At 58.7% G+C, this 22,775-nt stretch overlaps 1 protein-coding gene across 1 annotated transcript in view; it reads right to left on the bottom strand.

The window, feature by feature from the left end:
* Nucleotides 1-5,001: 5,001 nt before the first annotated feature.
* JPH2 (junctophilin 2) overlaps nucleotides 5,002-22,775 on the bottom strand; it is a 75,003-nt gene continuing 57,229 nt past the window's right edge. The window contains exons 3-6 of the mRNA NM_001081998.1: nucleotides 11,597-11,715; nucleotides 8,100-8,818; nucleotides 7,454-7,548; nucleotides 5,002-5,131 (exon numbers count right to left, since the gene is read on the bottom strand). Coding sequence (NP_001075467.1) covers nucleotides 7,468-7,548; nucleotides 8,100-8,818; nucleotides 11,597-11,715 — 919 coding nt within the window. The 3' untranslated portion in view covers nucleotides 5,002-5,131; nucleotides 7,454-7,467. The remainder of the gene's footprint in view (nucleotides 5,132-7,453; nucleotides 7,549-8,099; nucleotides 8,819-11,596; nucleotides 11,716-22,775) is intronic.

Here is a 22,775-nt window from a genome sequence, read left to right as displayed (position 1 = left end):
GCAGGTTCCCCTCACTCTGGCCTTGACACTGCTGTCAGGGGGCGTGTGAGCATACTGCAGCCAGAGGCCCACGTGTGTGCTGCTGAGCTCGCTTTGGCAGCTCAAGGTCTGCCTGGCTTCTTGCACCTTGTGCAAGCCGTGGACGTTTGTATGAAAGGACAAGGGCGGGCGTTTGGCACAGCAGTTAGGACCTTGCTCGGGAAGCCCGCATCCCATATCAGGGTGCCTGGGTTCAAATCCAGATTCTTCTGATTCCAGCTTCCTGCCAAGGTGCACCCTGGGAGGCAGCAGGTGATGGCCCTGGTCCTTGGGTCCCTGCCACCCACGAGGGAGACATGGATGGAATTCCATGCCCCTGGCTTCAGCCTGGCCCAGTCCTTGGCTGTTGCAGGCATTTGGGGAGTGGAGCAGCAGATTCTCTCTCTCTCTTTCAAATAAGTAAAGTGTTAAAACAGCAAGATGGCTTTGTGTGTGTTTCATTTGTTTCTAATTGGTGAATTTTCACAAGGCCCTCTCTGCCACACTACCCAGATCCAGACGGTGCAGAGGCATCGCCCCTGAAAACCCCGAGCCCCTTCTTCATCGATAGCTCCACCCCTCTCCCCACCACCACCCCTGGCAACCACAACCCTGACTTTTATCACTGTAAGCTGAGTGTGCCCACTCTGTAACTTTATATAAACAGACTCTCCTCCTGGCATCCTTTGCATACGGTTTATTTTTCTCAAACTCATTTTTTGAGCTTCATCTCCAGAGTCATGCATACGTGTCCTGTGTTCCTTTTATGGTGTATGATGTGACAAAAATACTCTATCGCTGAGACTGCTGTTAGTACATTGGCTGCTACTATCTATGCCCCAGTGCCGGGGCCTCCACACCCTCTCCCTCTCCTACCCTTGACTCAGGCCGTGACTCTCGTCCCTCCACATACCTGGAGGGACGGTCCCTCCTGGGCCCTACCTTTCCCCAGGGCTGCCTCTGGCCAGCCAGGCTGGGCAGTGACTCGATGGTTTAAGACAAGACTGCAGGAGCAGGCACTTGTCGGCTGTTGGAACACCCAGGCCTGGTATTGCAGGGCCTGGGTTCCTGTCCCAGCTCTGGCTGCTGATCCCAGCTTCCTGCTGCTGGGGCTCCTGGGAGACAGCAGGTGTTGGCTGGGAAAACACGACTGAGGTCCCGGCTCCCAGCTTTGGACCTGCCTAGCACCCCCGTCTTTATGGGCATTTTGGGATTCAGCCAGCCACTGGGAGCTCCTGTGTGTGTGTGTGTCTGTCTCTGCGGCTCTCAGGGAACACTAATTTTAAAAGAAATGACTGGAGGGAGAGGCTCCTTCTTCTAATGTATGCCCCAACCCTGCTTGGTGGCCATGGCCATCGGGCACCAGCACACACAGGCAGGGCTGCCAAGGGCTTCTCCTCTTCCCACAACCTAAGCCCTTCGAGGGCTGACTTTTTCATCCAGGATCGGGTCCCTTAGTCTGTGTGCTTGAGATCGGAAGTGTTTTTTATTCCCGATGTTTGTCATGTTTGGGAATACGTGCGCACACATAATGAGACGCCTTGGCAAAGGGACCCGTGTCTAAACACGGAATTCGTTTGTGCTTCCCAGACCTCTTATGCACACAGCCCGCAGCTGATCTTACACCACGTGGCAAATCGTTCCACGCGTGGAGCAAAGTTCCATGGCGTGGCATTTTCCACCGTAGCACCATGGGTGGGACTCAAAATGCTGCAGGTTTGGGGGCATTTTTGGATTTCACATTTTTGACTTGGGGATGCTTAATCTGTGTTTAAGCAAAATTGTGGGTCAAATTCGATCTTTTTGTGAAATATTCTGAAATATTTGAAGTGCCTCGGCACTTAGCTTAGCTCCCGTTCCCGGCCCCGGGGCCTGACTCCAGCTTCCTGCCACGCAGCCCCCGGGAGGAAGCAGTGATGGCTCTTGTGAGTCACATGCCTCTGCCACCCACGGGAAAGCCTGGGTTGAGTTCCCGGGCTGGCCCCAGCCATGGTGGGCGCATGGGGAGTGAAGTGAGGCAGCAGACGAGAGCTCTGTGTCTGTTTCAAATAAAGAAAAACTATTTATACATTAGCTATAACCTGCAAGTATGTAAACAGCCATAATTAACATATTTCTGTGCATGTTTTAAACTTTTATATAAATTTCCCATACTGTAACCATTCTCTACTCACAGGTTTTCAGATACACTTACTGTTGATATATGTAGGTTATGCTCCTTGCTGTAAGAATTAAATAATTCTATACATTTGTATCAATGTGATTATTATTATTAAACTTACTTGGGTGGTTATTTGAAAAACAGATCGCCTATCTACGAGTCCACACCCCATACGGCCTCAGTGGTTGAGGCTTGGCTAGGCAGAAGCCAGGAGCCCGGAACTCCACCCAAGCTCCGTACAGAACACCTTCAATGCATCCACGATGTGACAGGGAACAGGTCGCGCTCGCTCCCCAGAGCTGCTGAGCACCAATAAGGAATGAAGGCAAAGCCGGCGTGTGTCCCGGGCCCGAGCCACCAGGGGGCGCCAGACTCCAGCCAACCTTACCTGATTGTCCAGTCCTGGGGCTGGAGAGGGGGATTCTAATGCAGGCATCCTGTGCTCCCACTCAACACACACACACACACACACACACACACACACACACACCCTCTGCTCACCAGCTGACCAGGCTGGCGGCCTCCCCCTCCCCTACTGCAAGTTTTATCAAATCTCCGCATACCACAATTCCTGTCTCACCCCCCAACTCTTGCCACCCCTCCCTCCTCAGGCTCCCTGGATCATCCCAGGGCTGTGCAGACCTCATTTGACTCTCACAACTCTGGCTGGGGCAGGAGGCCATGGGACCAGGTTTACAGCCTCCTGGGAGAGAGAGGAACGGAGGCACAGAGGGAAGGTGGGCGCCCAGGGGACACAGCAAGTCAGTGGCATCGCTGGGGGCAGAGTCAGGGCTCCTGTCAGCCAATCACTCCTGGGTGCACCTGCACTGCGCCCTCCCCACCCTCTCCCGGGGACCATGGCTTTGGGAGGACCTTAATGGGCACCATCAAGAGAACAGCTCTCCTGCCCCCCACTCACTGTGTGTGTGGCCTTGGGAAGTCTCTGCTCCTCTGAGCCTGAGAGGTGGGGACAGCATCTGGGTCCCTGCCGACCAGGACATTCTGTGAAACTGGTGCCAGGACCACCCGCAGCCCTGCTTTCTACGGCTGGCCACTCTGTGTGCTTCGGCAGGGAGCGAGTCCTCCCTGCACCCCCACCCCCAGAGGCAGGTGCCGTGAGTATCCCCACTTTACAGATGAGGACACTGAGGCTCAGGGAAGTGTAGACCGTGGCTGGGCCACGACGGCAGCCCCCGGGGCAGGGTGGGGTAGAGGGCTCCGCCTCAAAGGGCAGGCTCTTGCTTTTACTGTAAATGGTAGATAAACTTCTGGAAGCCCCACAGCTGCCCTCAAGCAGGGTATGGGATCTTCGGAGAGCACGGGCCGGCAGGATGCAGGGTTCTCCAGCCCCTCGGCTGCCCTCCCTCCGCCTGACCCCTGTCCTGGGCCCACAGACAGGCACTGCAGCCCGGCCAGAGCCCGTGAGCAGATGCGGGTTTATTATCGTCAGACTGCAGCGTCCTGAACTTCACCCAGCGCCAGCCCCAAAGCAGCCCGGGAGCTCCGGCAGCCAAAGGCCTGTCCCCAGCACGGGACCAGACAGAGCAGACCAGAGTAAGTACCTCGGGGCCGGGCCTGGGGGCTGTGTCCCAGGCAGTGCCCCCAGCCCCCCCACCCCCTGGGAGTCCAGAGCAGCCCACACACAGGGGCAGAGCAGGCTGGGCTGGCCGCCACGTTGGGGGGCGGGGGATCCGCCGGCTCCTCTTGGCTGAAATGCAGTCCGGGAGTCCCTCCGAGCCGAGCCGCGGGCCCACTGCAGGGCTGTGAACAGCAAGTGTGAAACTGGCAGGGGGGAGGCCTCTGGGTGCTGAGTGGGGAATGGGCAGGCCGGCCCCTCGGCAGCAAACGTCCAGGCCCCAGAGCTGGCCTGGGGGAGGCCCAGCCACCGCGCCGCAGCCCCAGAGGTCGGGAGAAAGCCAGGCCGCACAGCCGCAGCTCCCTCCAGCTCCTCCCGGACGCCGGCACCCCCTGGCACGGAAGCAGCCTGGAAGCCCTTTCCCTCCGTCCTCCGGGGCCTCAGCCCCCCACCCCCACCCCAGCAAGCAGGAGGGCCCAGAGACCCAGCGTGAGGCCAAACATGCAAGGATCATCCTCTGCCAAGCAAACCGAAGGGGCTCAGGATTGCAGGATGACCCCCGGCTGGAGCCCAGTCGGACACAGCCCGCAGGAGCACCTGACAGTCTGACCCAGGCACCCCAGGAGCTCTGGCTCCCCAGGGCTCTTGCACGGTGGCCCCAAGTGCACTGGAGCCCTCAGGGGCAGGCTCAGGCTCAGACACACAAAACCAGGGACCACCACCACTGTGCCTTAACCTCTCCCCTCTCCCCACGCCCCTCCCCCGGCGCCACCCCCCACCCTCCCCAGGGCACCAGCCTCCCAGCCAAGGGCTCCCATTGCCTCTTCTGGTGCAGAGGGGGAGGAGACAGAGCGCTGCGCCCAGGGATGGTCAGGCTGAGCCTGTCGGCTTCCTCCACTCTCATCCGGGACATCTGTGAGCGAGGGGCAGACTGTGTGCTGGGCCACGGTCTCCCTGGTCAGCCCCTCTACACCCCAGCTTTCCCGGGAACTCTCAGCCCTCCATTCAGGGAAGTCAGTTAAAGTGGGGGCAGGGTACAGGAAGGGGGAGATTCAGCGTGAACATCCTGGTTGGGTGATTTGTCCGGAAAAGCAGAAAAGCCCAGGGACGGGTGACCTGGGGGAGGTGAGGGGGGGCAGGGGCTGGCCAGGACTCTCAGGCCCCCCTTGCCCTGGGCAGAGCACTCCTGGAGGGTCTAGCACATTCTATTCTTCGGGACACCGCCACCAAGCAGGGGTGCCACGGGAGACCTCCTTAAACGTTCGTGTGCGGCACTGAGCTGGCCCGGGGCTCCAGGTCGAGTCCAGTCCTCCGCGGCCACCTGCTTGGCACTGCACAAAGATGGGTCCTGGCATCCTCAGCAGGGACTCCCGGCTCTGCAAAGACAGCGGCAGGGTGAGGCTAAGGGAGCCGGGGCGTCCGGGGCGGGGTGCTGCCAACGCCTCAGGCTTGCTCTCCAGAGCAAAATCCCATCTCCCTGCCCTCCACCCATCCCCCTGCCCTCCACCCTCATCTCCCCTGCCCTCCACTCCCATCTCCCTGTCCTCCACCCATCTCCCCTGCCCTCCACCCCCATCCCCCTGCCCTCCACCCCCATCTCCCTGCCCTCCACCCTCATCTCCCCTGCCCTACACCCCCATCTCCCTGCCCTACACCTATCTCCCCTGCCCTCCACCCCCATCTCCCCTGCCCTCCACCCCCATCCCCCTGCCCTCCACCCCCATCTCCCCTGCCCTCCACCCATCCCCCTGCCCTCCACCCATCTCCCCTGCCCTCCACCCCCATCTCCCCTGCCCTCCACTCATCTCCCCTGCCCTCCACCCATCCCCCTGCCCTCCACCCCCATCTCCCCTGCCCTCCACCCCCATCCCCCTGCCCTCCACCCCATCCCCCTGCCCTCCACCCATCTCCCTGCCCTCCACCCCCATCCCCCTGCCCTCCACCCATCCCCCTGCCCTCCACCCCATCCCCCTGCCCTCCACCCATCTCCCTGCCCTCCACCCCCATCCCCCTGCCCTCCACCCATCCCCCTGCCCTCCACCCCCATCCCCCTGCCCTCCACCCCCATCTCCCTGCCCTCCACCCCCATCCCCCTGCCCTCCACCCCCATCTCCCTGCCCTCCACCCATCTCCCCTGCCCTCCACCCCCATCCCCCTGCCCTCCACCCCCATCTCCCCTGCCCTCCACCCCCATCTCCCTGCCCTCCACCCCCATCTCCCCTGCCCTCCACCCCCATCTCCCCTGCCCTCCACCCCCATCTCCCTGCCCTCCACCCATCTCCCTGCCCTCCACCCATCTCCCCTGCCCTCCACCCCCATCTCCCTGCCCTCCACCCCCATCCCCCTGCCCTCCACCCCCATCTCCCCTGCCCTCCACCCCCATCTCCCTGCCCTCCACCCCCATCTCCCCTGCCCTCCACCCCCATCCCCCCTTCCCTCCATCCCCACCGCCACCCCGCAGCCTCGCCCTTGGACACTGAAGCTCCACAGGATGAGAACCAAGTTCCGGAGAACGCTCCTAGCCCCAGGATGCCCGCCTCTGCTCACGTGCACCTGCTGTTCCCTTGCTTGTACACTCTCCCCACCCCTCCCCCAGTCTGCGTCACTCTTTTTCATTCTTAAGGTCACTGAAGCCATCAGCGCCTGCAGCATGGGCTCCCAGGTCCTGTAGGAAGCAGGGGAACCCACAGAGCTCAGCATTCACCCCCAGAGCTGTGCCTATGAGGCTGGTATGGTCCCTGAGCGGGACCCTAAGCTAGGGTCAAAGAATGGAGTGTGGTGGGGGCAGGGCAAGAGGCAGAAACTCCATGTGCATAAGCAAGCACAGGACAGGGCTGCCAAGGCTGGCCCCGCAAGACAAAAGTTTCACTTGTCACATGCACACTTGACCCAGAGACCAGCGGGGCCCACTCTCCTCCAGCCCTTGTCACAGAGCCTTACCCTGGCCCCCAGCTTCAGTCGTGGGGACACTGGCATGGCACCAAGTGTGGGGGGTGAGGGCTGGGGAGGCAGAGGGACTGAAGACAGGGGTGGGAGAGAGAGGAGGGAAGGGAGGAGGGTCCCAGCATCCAGAACTGCTCAGCGTGGGGTTGGAACAGCAGGACTTTTCCATCGTGAGCTGTAGGTCAGCCCTCCTGGCGTTCACTCCGTATCTTAGGGCAGGAGTTGAGTGCCAGCTGTACCCCTAGATCCCAACAGAGCACCTGCTTGGAAAATGTGGGCCAACTGAATGAATGAATGAGTGAATGAATGAGTGAGTGAAGCCCTGTGTGCTCACCTGGCAGAGAGCAGGTGCTCTGCAGGGACCAATGGAGGGTGCATGTGCATGCGTGTGCGTGCGCGTGCGTGTGTGTGCGTGTGCAAGTGCATGTGTGTGTGCGTTCTGGGGAGGGTCTGGTCCGTCCCGCCCACACTCTGGGTCCCTGCTTCTCCTGGGGTGGCCCTAATTAGTCACAGGACACCCAGCAGGGGTTGGGGGGACCGTTGTCTGCCAAGGGCTATTTGGGTACTTATAACATCATCTGTGGGCCACACAGAATTAGCAACTTACCAAGTCACCTGCTGTAGATTTCTGAATCTCGTGCCCCACCCGTGGCTGCCTTGGCAGAGCCAGACCCAGTGTTCCCCGCCCCGCCCTGCCCGGAAGCCCCGCCCCCAGGGAGCCCCGCCCCACCCAGGGAGCCCCGCCCCCGTTGCACCTGGAGAATGAGGCTCAGGTCAGGAGGTGCACGAAGAGGATGGCCAGGCCAATGTTCAGCAGGATCACCATGCAGATGAGGACGGTGTTGGGGACCTGGAACAGGGACAGAGGCTGCCTGAGTGCCCGGCGACTCCGAGCCTCGGCACGCTCCCTGTCAGGGCCAGAAGGATTCTGGGAAATAAGGATCCGGGTCCTTGACGGTCCACAGAGCGACAAGAGAGTGCCCAAGAATACTCAGTGGACGGAGTGGGCCTGCAGCCTTCCTGGCCACAGCTCCTACGAAGAAGCATCCCCTGGTCTCCCAGAGCTGCTGCTCCTGGCTCCCAGCCACCTGTAAGCCAGCAGGGCTGCTGGGCCCTTCCTCCGCCTCCAGGAAGCCCTCCCTGCTATACCTGGTAGCTGATGCTGCCGTGACCTGGCAGGGGTGCCCTTCCCCCAGCTGCCCCTGCTGCAAGAACTGCCTTGCTGAGGGGATCCCAGGTGCTAAGGCACTCACTCAAAGTGGGCGGTCTCTGGTGTCCTCTGGGCCCCAGAACCCTCCCCCTTCAGGCCAAGGACACCCTCAGCTGAACGTGGCCCCTGCCCGACCCTGCCCGTTCGCCTGGCTCCACCCTGGCCCCCCCGGCCCCTGGCGGCAGGCTCACCTCTTCGACCTCCACTTCCGCCTCGGCTGCCTGCGCTGCCTCCTTCCGGGGCTTCTTCTTGGCCCCGGTCTTGCTCAGCCCTCGGGCCTCAGTCTTGCGGGCCTTGGCCTTGGGCACGATGGGCTTGGGCTCCAGCTTGGCCGGCGACTCGGGTGCGGGCTCAGGGTTCCCGAGCGCGGGGGCCTGGCCCGGGGCGGTGGCGGGGGACGCGGGCGCGGAGTCGGGGTCGGCGGCCTCGGGCTGGGGGTCGTCCTCGAAGGGCGGCGGTGCGGGCGGCGCGGTGCGCACGGCGTAGCTGTGGTAGCCCCGGTACAGGGCCACCTCGGGCTCCCGCGACGGTGCGGGCGGTGCCTGCAGCGCCTCAATGGCCATGTGCTCACTGGCCGGGCGCGCGGGGCTGCGGCGGCCCGCGCCCGCCGCCGCCGGGGTGGCCGGCCGGCTGCCCTCGCCGCCGCTGCCGCCGCTGGGCTCGCCGTTCCAGGCGCCGGGGCCCAGCAGGCCGTCCTTGGACGCGCCGGGCCGGGGCCGCTTGGGCTGCGGGGGCGTCCCGGCCGGCGACGGGGGCCCTCCCTCTGGCCGAGGGGTCTCGCGCTCGTGCAACTGCGGGCTCTCGCGGGGCGGCTGCGGGAGGCCCGCGGCTCCCCGGTCTGGCGGCTCCAAAAGGCTCTCGGAGTGCTCCAGGATCTCCTGCAGCAGCCGGCGCTTCTGGTATTCAGGACCTGCCCGGGGCGAGGGCGCGAGGCTGGTCTGGCACCCGGGAGCCCCGTGGGCCAGCCGCCCAATCCCACCCGGCCGCGCGCCCCCACTCATTTGCAGCCCTGGTGGAGCGCCAGGCACTGCTCCCAAGCACCCTTAGATACTAAGTCGCTTCACGGCTTCGCCCCACGAGGTTGCCCCTACTGTGAACCTCACAGCAGGCAAAGGCCAGAGCCACGCCGCCTGGGTGATGTTCTTAAGCGTGCCACTCGCCTCTCCTTATCTGGAAAGCGGGCCTAGCCTTGCCTCCTTGATGTACGCCCATGGAAGGATTCACGCGGGAATGCACAGAGCGCCGAGCCCCGTGCCGGCGGCACGAGCAGGTGCAGCTGTGGCTCCGGCTGGTTGTTGCGCCTCCTGGCACCAGCAGGGGGAGCGCTGTGACCAGCAGTGACTGATCTCCCAGGCAGAGCCGCGCTTCTGGGTATCCCTTGGGAGTCTTTGCTGCAGCTTCAGTCATGTCCAGAAAACACGAGAGTGACCACGCGGCTCACCTGACACCCTTCAGCGTGGAGAACACGGACTTCCTGCTCTGGCGGCCTCCAGTGCCCATCCTGTCCCACCAGCGCTCCCTGGGGCTGAGCAACACCCACACCACCTGATCCCGATGAGGGGTGCGCGCTCCCGGGCCCCACCCTGCACCTACTGAGTGAGAAGCTCAGGGCGGGCCCGGCCACCTGTCAAGTCTGAGCGTCACTGGCCTCATCTGGCCTTCGGCTCCAGTGGTCTCTCCTGGGAGCAGCCCTCCCTGACACCCCCCCCCCCCTTGTCTAAGTGAGCAGAGAGCTTCCCCTGAGCTCCACTCATCGCGCTGTGTGAGGTTGCATCACCACAGCGCAACAGCAGCCGCAGTGGCCAAGAGCCGCCCGGGGCCTGGGCCCGCAGCACCCGTGCATTTCACCCCTGCCCGGGACAGCAGGGTCGTTCTTCCTCCCATTCTCCAGATCAGTAAGCTGGGGCTTGCAGAGCCTGGGGAACTTGCCCAGGCCTCACGGCTGGTGAGCACTGGAGGCAGGACGTGCCCATGTGCAGTCTTGTGCTCTGGCCCTGCTCTGCTGTCTCTGTGACCCTCTGTTCTTTCCAGATTCTGGTTAGGTTAGGTTAGGGTTAGGTTAGGGTGAGGTTAGGGTGAGGTTAGGGGTAAGGTTAGGGTTAGGGCTAGGTTAGGGTTAGGGTTAGGTTAGGGGTGGGGTAGGTTAGAGGTAGCTTAGGGTTAGGTTAGGGTTAGGTTAGGGGTAGGGGTAGGGGTAAGGTTAGGGTTAGGGTTCGGGTTTGGGTTAGTTAGGGTTATGGTTCGGTTAGGTTAGGGTTAGGTTAGGGGTAGGGGTAAGGCTTGGGTTAGGGTTCGGGTTTGGTTTAGTTAGGGTTATGTTAGGGTTATGGTTGGGTTTAGGGTTAGGGTTAGGTTAGGGGTGGGGTAGGGGTAGGTTAGGGGTAGCTTAGGGTTAGGTTAGGGTTAGGTTAGGGTTGGGGTAGGGGTAGGGGTAGGGGTAAGGTTAGGGTTAGGGTTCGGGTTTGGGTTAGTTAGGGTTATGGTTCGGTTAGGGGTAGGGGTAAGGCTTGGGTTAGGGTTCGGGTTTGGTTTAGTTAGGGTTATGTTAGGGTTATGGTTGGGTTTAGGGTTAGGGTTAGTTAGGGTTAGGGTTAGGGTTAGGTTTAGGGTTAGATAGGGGTTAGTTAGGGTTAGATTTAGGGTTAGGTTAGGGATAGGGGTAGGTTTATGGTAGGGTTAGTTAGGGTTAGGGTTAGGGTTGTGGTTAGGGTTAGGGTTAGGTTAGGGGTAGGTTAGGGGTAGCTTAGGGTTAGGTTAGGGTTAGGGGTAGGGGTAAGGTTAGGGTTAGGGTTCGGGTTTGGGTTATTTAGGGTTATGGTTAGGTTAGCTTAGGGTTACGGTTAGGTTAGGTGTAGGGTTAGGTTAGGGTTAGGTTAGGGTTAGGGTTTGGTTACATTAGGTTTAGGTTAGGGTTAGGTTAGGGTTAGGGTTAGTTAGGGTTAGGTTAGGTTAGGGTTAGGTTATGGTTAGGTTAGGGTTAGTGTTAGGTTAGGGTTAGTTAGGGTTAGGGTTAGGGTTAGGGTTAGTTAGGGTTACGGTTAGGTTAGGGTTAGGTTGGGGTAGGGGTAGGGGTAAGGTTAGGGTTAGGGTTTGGGTTAGTTAGTGTTATGTTAGGGTTGGGGTTAGGGTTAGGGTTAATTAGGGTTAGGGTTAGGGTTGGTGTTAGGGTTAGGTTTAGGGTTAGATAGGGTTAGTTAGGGTTAGAGTTAGGGTTAGGTTAGGGGTAGGGATAGGTTTATGGTAGGGTTAGTTAGGGTTAGGGTTGTGGTTAGGGTTAGGGTTAGGTCCCCCAAGGCCCTCCTAGTCCTGACACCTGGGCAGCACCCAACGCGCACTCGACAAAGCGTGAGCAGGGGCGGGAAGGCTCTTTGGCTCCTCAGCCATCAGAGCCTCCTCATCCTCTAGCCCAGCTCCAGTCGTCTCGGAGCAGAGAAAAGAGACAGGTTGGAAGGAGCCACTTCCGTGACTGCAGCCTGGGCTGCCCCCACCCCCGCTGCTCAGCCTCTAGCAGGGAAGTGCCTCCCCCGCCCCTCGCTTGACCCATCCTACACCTGTACCAAGCGCGCCGTGTCCCAGAGTTTCCAAAACCCACAGCACTCATGCAGACACCCCGAGCATCTCAGCTGTCCCCCAAGCGAGGGGAAGGATCCGCCCAGCGGCTGCCTGCCGCGTGCCTGGCTGGGCCTACCTGGCTGGTAGAAGTCCGGCGCCAGCTCCCGGGCCAAGCTGCGGGCGATGTTGGACTCCTGGTTGGCAGCCAGGGCAGCCTGTTCCGCTGCCTCGGCTTTGGCCCGGGCGTGGCTTGTCCTGAGAAGACAACACGGGGGAGATCAGGGTGCTGTCAGCCCTCCCCAGCCCACATGAGCGTTTACAGAGCGTTCTTTCACTCAGGCTGCCAGAGGGTTTTTAAAAATTGGTTACTTATTTGAAAGGCAGAGAGAGACAGACAGAGCTCCTACTCACTGCTTCCTCCCCAAATGCCTGCAGAGCTGGGCCAGGCCAAAGCCGGAGCTGGAACTCAATCCAGGCCTCCCAGACGGGGTGGCAGGAGCCCAGCTGCTTCCAGTCACCGTCGCTGCCTCCCAGCACGAAGATGGAATGAGGAGCCGGTGCCGGGTGTTGAACCCCGGCACTCTGGCGTGGGACCTGTCTTAACGGGCAGGCCAAATGCCCGCCCCTGCCTGTGGCCAAAACTGCTATGCCAGACTACATGTTCCAGGCTCCCTTGCACTTCAGTGGTGTCAGGTGTCTGAGCGCTGCCCAATGCATCATGGGAAGGCAGGGTACCGCTATTCCAGGCCTGGTCCATAAAAAATCTATGCCCTCTGCGTTTCTCCAGTTGCTGGCTGAATGCAGAGAGAAGAAGGCCCCAGAACAGGGCTCTGGATCTCTGTCATCACTGGCCCCTTGGGCAGTCTGGTGAGCCCCATGCGCCCCTTCTTGGAAAATGGACGCAGCGACAGCGCCACTCTGCTACCAAAATATTTAAAAGAACAAATTTTTATGTTCTTTATTAACACATCCAGCAGCATATGAGCTGCATTAATGACTTTAATTTTAAGGCTTAGATTAGCTCAAAGGATATTTCAAGGATGCTTGCAATGACAGTAACGTGACATCAAAACAGAGGCGATTACGACTGGCGACAAGGCACAGACACTGCCGATACCGGCATTGTTTACCACTCACTTCCATCACTGAAGGAAACGTGAACTTCCAGCCAGAGGCTGAGCAGACTACGGATGCTGTCTCTCCCGTCTTTAGTGCATGCTCCCAGTGCCCTGTCCTGATCCCTTCCCTAGGTTCATGCCTCTTCCCCTTGCTGCTATCAGTGGTGCCTGCTAATGGCTCCCGGCTCCCAGAGAACTGCCAACCGACAGAAGCCACCTTGTTCCAGAAGTGAAGAGAAGCCACCTTGTTCCAGAAGTGAAGACACAGCCAGCCCTGCCCAGGCAGCCCGCGGCAGCCCACAGCAGCAGCCAGTGGGCACCTGCCAGCCACGTCCTGCTCCAAAAGGAATGCAGCGTGCGAGGGCCAGCATGGAGCAATTCTTGGGGGCCAGGCTGAAGTAGGTCTGCAGCCGAGGTCACAGCCTGGCGGCTTCCTAACCCTCCAGGGCCTCCCTCCCTCCGCCCCTCTGCCGCGTGCTTCCTCGATAAATCACTCGCATGGAATCACCATCTACGGTTCTGTTTCTAGGGAACCGAGCCTAAAAGCGCTGGCCAGAGTCACAAAGCCCCTTGCACTCCATCCACAGACCCAAGTTAAGAAATGCAGCGGAAGGAAGGTCAAGTCCGTGACCGACTGCATGCAGCAGAGAGCCCGCCCATCGACACGAGCAGACCAAAGCTCGCACACTTCTCCTGTGGAGTCCCAGAGACACTCCAGCTGGACTGACGGAGGCACCTAAGCAACAACACCCCCTCTTTACGAACAGCCAGGCGGGGATGCAAAGTGGTTATGGCTGGAGCCCCAACCCCACCCTGTGTTCTGAGCTACCCTAGAGCATGTGCCAGGCACCACCAGGAGCTGGTGACTGAGACGCTGGTGGACCAGGCCACTGGCTCTCATCCTTACTGTAAGGTGGGGGAAATGGACAATGAACAGAAAATCCTGAATAACATGGAACTAAGTACAGAGGATTAGGAACCAGGGCTGGGGCACAGCAGGTGCCCCTCGCCACGCCAGCATCCTCTATCAGAGTGCCAGTCTGAGTCCCGACTGCTCTTCTGATCCAGCTCCCTGCTAATGCACCTGGGAAAGCAGCAGAAGATGGACCCGGATGAAGCTCCTGGTGCCTGGCTTCAGCCTTGCTCAGCCCTGGCTGTTGCAGCTATTTAGGGAGTGAGCCAGTGGATGGAAGATCTCTCTCTCTCTCTCTCTCTACCTCTACCTATCCCTATCTCTCTCTCTCTCTCTCTTTCTCTCTCTCTCTATCTTACCAGGCAGTGAGGAGAGCATGTGCAAAGGCCCTGAGACAAGCCCAGATCTGGTGCCTTGGGTGACTGCAAGGCCAACTCACAGTGATCCCACCCCTGTGTCTCCATGTCCAGCAGAGCAGTGCACCCAGACAGGGGCGACCAAGCACCCCCACCCCACCCCGCCCCGCCACCTCTGACCCTTGCCAGGCCTCTGAGGTGGTGTTTCCCTGGCTCCACTTCACAGATGGGGAAACTGAGACTCGGAGACCCTTGCTCAAGGCTGCAGAATAGTAGTCAGCACACCGAGGACTTCACAGAAACGAATTCACTCACCCCCACCCCCCGCCCGGAGCTGTGTGATGGAGAAAAACACAGAACAAGAACGTTTGAAAGAACCCCGCCCCAGGTTACACAACCCGCAATGGAGCGAAGCCTCCAACCACGGCGTTCTCGGCTCCAGGGCTTTGTTCTAACCACAGTGATTCCTCTTCCACTCCAGGAGGTGTGAAGTGAGATGCCAAACCCAGAACTGCCTGAGTTCTAGGTCCCAGCACTCTCCACTGCACCTCCCGGCCACACCGCCGCCTACCCAGTGAAGGAGGGCATGGAGGAACACACACACGTGGCCGTGAACTTGTGCCCGACCGTGAACTCGTGCCCGAGCATGGGGGCAGCAGAGGGAAGAGGCAGGGCCCCGCTTTGGAATCAGCAGCCCTGGATTCCAATCTTGGCTCTGCCTGGGGACAGTCACTAGTCGTAGGTACAAAATTTACAGGGAGGCCAGGAAAAACCAGTAATCAAGATAAATCATATTTTACTGCAGTATTTTTATGAATCAAATAAATGCCAAAAGAAAAAAAAATCCTTGCTGAACAAATCATAGATTGTTAAGGACGGACTGGGTTGGCTCCTGAGCTGTGTCCCTTTCTCACCTCACCCTCCTCTGGTCCTCACCCACTGGGACTCCAGGACACTGGCTCTCCTCACTCCATGCCTCAGTTTCTCCATCTGTCAAGTGGACACGATACTTCTCCCCTCTTGGAGGCACTGTGAGAGGCAGCACCTGAGCCTGCTCAGCCCACATGGTGGTGGTGGTGGTGGGGGTAGCCACGGAGGAAGAGCATAGGGCGGTGACATTGGAAACAAAACCGAGGGCGACCACGTGGATCCCAGGTGCAGTTCTGCCTCCCCCCACCCGCGGGTGCCCCTGAGACAAAGTCCTCAACTTTTCAGAGCCGCTTCCCTGGGAACCTGACACCCCGGTGGGGGAGGAGGGGCGGCGCTGAGCCAAGAAGATGCCTTTTTTGGTGCTGTGAGCCGAATGACGCTCATTTGCAGTGCCTCGGTGAGCCGCGTTGTGGGACTCGGGCTGAAGTGGCAGCTTCCACCCAGACTTCTAGAAGATTCTGGGGATCAACTGCAGGCCTGTATGGGCAGCCAGAAGTGGGCCCAGGGCAGGGCGCACTGCTGGGTTGGAGGAAGCACGCGCACTCCTCTGCCCCCTCATCAGCCTGGCCCCAGGGAACTCCTCGGCAGCCCCCTCTTCCCCACCCCTGCCTTTTGGACCCCAAGACAGCTCCCAGCGCTCCAATCTTCAGGCCAGGGGTCCCAGTGCTCTCCCACACTCCCCTGCCCAGCTCCTGTCTCTCCTGCCCTGCTTGGAGCTCTTGACCCTGCCCATCTCCCAGTCCCCCTGCCAGTCCTCCTGCAAAACCCCTCCCCCATCTGTCTCCCTGCAGCGCGCGCGCGCAAACACACACACACACACACACACACACACACAGAGCAAGCTGGCGGCACAGGGACTGCGCTTAGCCCGGCCTCCCACAGCCTCACCTCTGGCTTCAAATCTTTGCAAGGCTTCCTCTCGTCCTCAAAATGAAGTCCCGTGGCTCTCCTGGTCCTCCACCAGAGGCAGTCTCCACAGGGGACGACAGGTGCTCACAGGGCCGAGGGCAGGCGGCGCCCTGGCTGTCCAGTGACCCCCAGTGTGGTCCACACACCTCCCCACCCCAGCATCTCCATCACATGGGGGCTCCTTGGACAGGCACATTCCAGGGCCCCACCCCAGTCTGCTGGAGCAGAACTGAACGGGGCAGAGCCCAGGAATCTGTGCGTCCTAAGCCAGGTGCGCTGCGGCTCACTGAAGTCCGAGAAGCCAGCAGGTGCAGGGCTGTCAGAAAGTCCAGCTCTGCCTTGGGCCGCTCCCAGCTGGCTCAGGGCCCCAGGAGCCTCCCCTGTGTGTCTGCAGCCCTGAGACAGGACCCTGGAGGGAATACACCAGCCATTTCCCCTCGGACCACTCACCACATCCAGCCTGGGGCCTGCGGGGAGGGTCCCCCAGGGCAGCTCTGCCCCTGTGGAGTGGGGGTGGGGGCAGTAACTGGGGCAAGGGGAGGGGCAGAGAGAAGTCAGGCTTCTTGATTGCATTCAGATTATCTTTCGTCAGCAAGATTAAAAATAAGGCTGGTGGTTCTGGGATGGGGCAGGGCCTGCACCCAACAGAACCACTTCTGAGAGCTGCCCCCCCGGCCCTCGCCTGCTTCCCATATCCGCAACTGCTCAGGTAGGGCCACCTTGCTCCACTGCCTCCCCCAGGCCCTGGTGGCTCCACAGGATCCAAGGACACTCACAGGCCTGCCCTGACTCCAGGCCCTTGCTCTGTCCCCTGCCTGGAATGCTCTTCCTGCCTTAAAGGGCCAGCACATCGGTCCATTCATTTGATACAACGAGATGCCTACAACGTTCTGGGCACTCCTCTGGGCACTGTGAACACAGAAGCAAACCCAACATCCAAAACCCATTCTAGGGCTCCCATTCCACTGTGGGGGAAGCAAATGCCTGTCTTTGTAGCACTCGTGAGCTCAGAATATTTTTCATATTTTTGCATGGTTGGACAAAAAACTCAATATTTTGTGGCATGAAAATCACATAGAATTCATACAGCAGTGTCCACATCAGTAAAGTTTTATTGGAACACGGCCATGCTCAATGATACTGTCTAAAGCTGAGCTGTTGCCATGGAGACTCTAACCAATAAAGCCAAAACTATCCACCACCCTGTCCCTTACAGAAGCGATTTTCTGATCCCTATTCTAATGCATTTGTTCAACAAACGTTTTTTCTACTACTCTTGTTAATGGTCACGACCTTGGCTACTTGTAAGAGGCTTTGCACTCAACTCCACTATGGCCCCCGTTATAAACACAGCAGACCTCAGAGAGGTGGAGTCACATTCGCGAGGTCACACAGCTGGCAGAAGCTGCCCAAGCTGCCTCTACCCCGGGCACCAACATCTTCCATGTGCCGAGGCCAAGGGCAGAGATGAAAAAGACCCAGGAGCCCCTGGCGAGCTGGCAGCTTAAAGCAGCCTAAAGATGCGGCCTAAGGCAGGCCAAGTCTCTGCAAATCAGTGGACGAAGAGGGGCTCAGAGCAAGGCCTGGCCAGGTTGCTCAGGCACAGATCCAAGCTCTGCTCCTTAGAACCTTGAGCCTCACTCTTCTCATCTGCAAAATGGGAACAAAGCAGCACTCACCCCAGAGGAACGGTTCAGGAGGAGTCTGTCACAGTCACAGATCTCAGGAGAGGGGCTGGGGCACATGGGTGCTATTTAAGTGCTCGTTACATAAAACGAACAAGAGACCAGTGGGTTAAGCGGCTGCTTCCAACACAGCATCCCATATGGCAGCACTGGCTAGAGTCCTGGCTGCTCCACTTCTAATCCAGCTTCCTGCTAATATGCCTGGGAAAGCAGCAGAAGATGGTGTTTTTAACTCCTACCTTCAGCCTGGCCCAGACCTGGCTATTGCAGCTCCCGCAGCCATTTGAGGAGTGAATCAGCTGAAGGCAGAGCTCCCTCTGTCTCTTCTTCCCTCTCTGTCACTCTGCCTTTCAAATAAATAAATAAATCTCTTCAAAAAAAAAAAGAACAAGACGGGGGCTGGAGCTGTGGTGTGGAGGGTAGAGCCACCGCCTATGTTGCCAGCATCCCATATGGGAGCTGGTTCAAGTCCCAACTGCTCCACTTCTGATCCGGCTCTCTGCTGTGGCCTGGGAAAGCAGAGGATGGCCCAGGCGCTTGGGCCCCTGCACCCGCATGGGAGACCCAGAGGAAGCTCCTGGCTCCTGGCCTCGGATCGGCCCAGCTCTGAACATTGCGGCCATCCAGGGAGTGAACTGGTGGATGGAAGACGCCCCCACCTCTGCCCTCTGTAACTTTGCCTTTAAAATAAATAAAAAAACCTTTAAAAAAAAAAAAAAAGACCAGGAAGGCTGGCGCCGCGGCTCACTAGGCTAATCCTCCGCCTTGAGGCGCCGGCACACCGGGTACTAGTCCCAGTGGGGGAGGCCGGATTCAGTCCCGGTTGCCCCTCTTCCAGGCCAGCTCTCTGCTGTGGCCCGGGTGTGCAGTAGAGGATGGCCCAAGTGCTTGGGCCCTGCACCCCATGGGAGACCAGGAGAAGCACCTGGCTCCTGCCTTTGGATCAGCTCGGTGCGCCGGCTGCAGCGCGCCAGCTGTGGCGGCCATTGGAGGGTGAACCAACGGCAAAGGAAGACCTTTCTCTCTCTGTGTCTCTCTCTCACTGTCCACTCTGACTGTCAAAAAAAAAAAAAAAAAACCAGGAAGCCCAGTTTTTGGAGAGGACTAAGACATAAATGCTGAATGTACTCAATTGCTCTCTTTAGAATGAGAAGGAAAATCCTTCTGAAGGGAGCCTGGGGAAGGGGCTGGACAGCCAGTCCCCGCCCAGGCCCCTGCCAGCCCCCTGGAGGAGCCTGGAGGAGTGGTTACAGGACAGCGCTACCAGGAGCCTTCCTGGGACTGGGGAGGCTTCAGATGCCAGTGGCCTTCCCTCTCCCAAAACAGCCCCTCGCCCCAGCTCCGGCTGGCCACCATCACTTCCCCAGGACTATCAGAATCCCACTAATTAGGAGAAGGAATCAGAGCTGAGCATCCAGGCTCTGGCCCAGGGAGCTCCCGGGGAGAAAGTCCCCTGCAGCCCCAAGGACGCAGGCAGCGAGCCCCCAACTTGGAACACCATTCACCCTCATTCTGCGAGCGTATGCTGAGCCCCTGCTGTGTGGGGCCAGTGCTGGGTGCCAGAGACACAGACAGTGGTCCACAGCGCAGACGGCACCCACCGGGAGGCCCCTCAGCACAGGGGCAGGGGCAGGCACTCAACTCCGCTCTGAGGACCCCGCCTCCAGGTCTTCAGCTGTGAGATGGGGATAACACTCCTCTCGTGCAATTCCTGGCAGTCTGAAATGAGCTAGCACCCAAGTGCTTAGCATAAACTAAGCGCCCAACACAGACTCACTATCACTGTTCTTGTTTTTGTCATTATTACGACCATGCTTAGCAGTATTCCCTTCCAAAATTCTACCCACTGCCGACACACTGGGATACGCCACTGAACAGTTTCGCCTCGTGCCCACGTTGTAGCAGGTGTCAGTACTTCCTGCCTCTCTCTTGCTAACATCCCACGTGTGGGCTCGCTGTACCCGTGGCCCTGCTCACCAGGTGAGGGCACCTGGGCTGTTTGCACGAGTGGGTTGTCACGGAGAACGCTGCTGCGAATGCTCACGCACACGTCTCTGGGTGGACGGAGCCTGTCATTTCTCGTGGGCGTATTCGTGAAGGTGGAATGGCTGGGTCTGTGGAGGATCTGCCAGACTTTTCCAAAGCGGCGGCAACATCTTACGTTCTACCAGTAACATACGGGGGTTCCAGCCTCCCCACAGCCTCGCTGCACCTGTCCCTGTCTGTCTCTCTGATGACGGCCGCAGCAGCGGTTTGGGAAGTGCTGTCTCATCATAGTTTGGTTTGGATTTCCCAGCGTCATGGTCATCTGTGCATCTCCCTAGAAGAAGGAACTACTCAGACCCTCAGTCGGCTTTCATGTACTTGGGATTTGTTTGTTTGGGTTCTGGAAGTCCTCTAGATAGTCCAGATACAAGTCCCTTCTCATAGCAAACTGTCTATAATTTGAAGATACTTTTCCCAACCTTGGGCTTTCTCTTTCTTGCATTGCCCTTTAAATCACAGAAGTTCCAGGCGGCGGCGCTGTGTGCAGCAGGCTAAGCCCCGGTCTGCAGCACCGGCATCCCATATGGACGCTGGAGGGAGTCCCAGCCGCTCCACTTCCAGGTTGCTAATGCACCTGGGAAAGTAGCAGAAGATGGTCCAAGTCCTTAGCTCCTGCACCCACATAGGAGACCCGGATGAAGCTCCTGGCTCCTGGCTTCAGCCTGGTCCAGCCCTGGCCATTGTGACCATTTAAAGAAAAACACAGAAGTTCTAAATTTCAATTTAGTGCAACTGATCTATTTGTACTGTTGTCTCCTGTACTTCAGCTGTCACAGCAAAGCTTTGCGGAAGGTCAGAGACTTAGTCCTACATTTTCTTCCATCATGCTTTTGGCTCTTCTGTTTAGACGCATGAACATTGCCTCTCCTAAGACAAAAGTGGAAAATAACTTACGGGTTCATACTGACCCAGGAGCTAAGAAACATGGCCATTTTACAGATGGCAAAACTCAGGCACAGGCCGGCGCCGCGGCTCACTAGGCTAATCCTCCACCTAGCGGCGCCGGCACACCGGGTTCTAGTGCTGGTCAGGGCGCCGGATTCTGTCCCGGTTGCCCCTCTTCCAGGCCAGCTCTCTGCTGTGGCCAGGGAGTGCAGTGGAGGATGGCCCAAGTGCTTGGGCCCTGCACCCCATGGGAGACCAGGAGAAGCACCTGGCTCCTGCCTTTGGATCAGCGCGGTGCGCTGGCCGTAGCGCGCCAGCCGTGGCGGCCATTGGAGGGTGAACCAACGGCAAAAGGAAGACTTTTCTCTCTGTCTCTCTCTCTCACTATCCACTCTGCCTGTCAAAAAAAAAAACAAAAACAAAACAAAAAAAAACCCTCAGGCAAGTCACTTACCCGGGGCAGAGCACGGGGCAAGAGCAGCCCATCTGGTGGGTTGTAAGTTCACAGTCTGTACTTTGCAATACATGTGGATAAATATGCAAATAAAACGTATTTTATTGTCTCTGTGTTCATTATTAGAAAATGTACATTAAAAGGGCAAGGGCTAGGTGCTTGGGACGCCTGTGTTCCATACTGGAGAGTCTGGGTTCAAGTCCCAGCTCTGACTCCCAGTGTTAGCTTCTGCTCATATGCACCCTGGGAAACAGCAGTGATGGCTCAGGTACATGGGTTGCTGATATCTATGTGGGAGCTCTGGATGGAGTTCCTGGCTCCAGACTTTGGCTTGGCCCAGCCCTGGCTGTTGTAGGCAACTGAAGAGTGAATCAGCAGACGGAAGAGATCTCTCTCTCTCTCTATCTTTTAAATAAAGTGAATAAATTTTAAGTATATTATACACATAACATACAGTTGTATTATAAAAATGATATGGCTTCATTATAGAAAATTTAGAAAACAAGTAGGATTTAAAAAAAGAAAACAATTCTGTATAGAGTTTGATAGCTTGCGGTGGTTAGGAGCACAGCTGAATGGCCATGATTGACTTAAATTCTCTGTGCCTCAATTTTTCCATCTGTTAAATGGGGACACAAAAAGCCCTACCTCAGGGCTGTGGAGATTACAGAGTGAATGAAGTAGCTGAGGCTCCGAGAGCATCCAGAACAGGGCCTGGCGCGCCATCAGCCCTGGGCAGGCGTTTGCAACATTTAAAACGTGGATCTGTCCTAGCTGAAGCGGAGGGTGGGGGTGGGTTCTGAGTCTGGGGGGCTGTGCTGCCCCCACAGGCCCTGTGCAGAATCTCTCTGCTGGAAGCCCCGCCCCAGTCCCCTGGCCACGGAGGTGGCTCCTTCCAGATCCTGCATCGTGGAGACCTGTCTTCTTAAAGAGCCCCCAGCCCCGCGCGAGGTCCCCTCCGTGGCTGGGGATGGAATGCGGCCCTCCTAGCCCAGAAGACGGAAGCCAAGTAACAGGAGTCGCTGTGTGCTGAGTGCTAACCCCGTGCCAGACACTTGACCTATGCAGTCGGCTGAATAACGGCCCCAGAGAGTTCCAGCTCTTAATCCCTGGAACCTGGGGACGCTGCCACACATGGCAAAGGGGGCTTTGGAGGTGTGATCGAATTCAAGATCTTGGGATGAGGGATTATCCTGGACTCCACGGGCAGCCTAAATGTAACCACAAGTGTCCTTACGACAGGGACGGCAGGGCTATTTTTTGACAGAGGAGAAGCCGCGGTGGGGATGGAAGCGGAGACAGCAGTAGTGTGCTTTGAAGTCAGAGGAAGGGGGGAGGGCTTGAGGCAAGGAATGGGGGTGGTCACGGGAAACTGCAAATTCAGGGGATCGGATCCCACCCTCCGAGTGCCAGCAGGACCTGGCCCTGCAGTTGCCTTGACCCGGGCAGCCCAGGGACCTCCACAGTGGCAAGAGGATCCCTCTACGCGTTTAAGGCACCTGGGGCATGCTGGCAGCCCACGGCCAGAGGAGATAAAACAGCTGTGCGGCCTCAGGTCCCCTCCAGGCGGCCCGCTTTGCAGGGGGAGATCATTCGCCCAAAGCCTGAAGCCGGAACAAAGCTGGAACAGGCCAAACTGGCCGAGCCTGACCCCACATCTGATCAACCCCAGAGCCTTTGCTTACCCTGCCCAGGTCAAGCCCACTTCGCAGACGGCCACAGACCTTCCTCAGAGGAGTTGGGAGGCCCGACGTGCGTGTTTCCGGCACCCACGCTCCCGTGGGAGAGCGCGTGGTAACTGCCTGGGGCCTTCTCCCTTTCCCAGAGAAAGGCTGGTCTGCTGCAGCCTGGTTGGAGGCCTGAGGTGCGGCTGCAGCCAGTGAAATGCCTTAGGGGACCCAGGGCCTCGCTCCCCCTCCCCCCGAGGCCTGGCCTGCAGGGAGGCCGTCCCCACATCCGTCCATGAGTAAGCTGGCGCAGGGCTTCAAAGCAGCCGGAACTTCCTTCTGCAAAAGGCCT

Source organism: Oryctolagus cuniculus, chromosome 11, assembly GCF_051225735.1.
Source record: "Oryctolagus cuniculus isolate XC-2025 breed Fujian yellow rabbit chromosome 11, ASM5122573v1, whole genome shotgun sequence".
Lineage (NCBI taxonomy): Eukaryota > Metazoa > Chordata > Mammalia > Lagomorpha > Leporidae > Oryctolagus > Oryctolagus cuniculus.
Note: the sequence above shows the minus strand (reverse complement) of the source record. Positions and strands in the feature narration are given on the sequence as shown.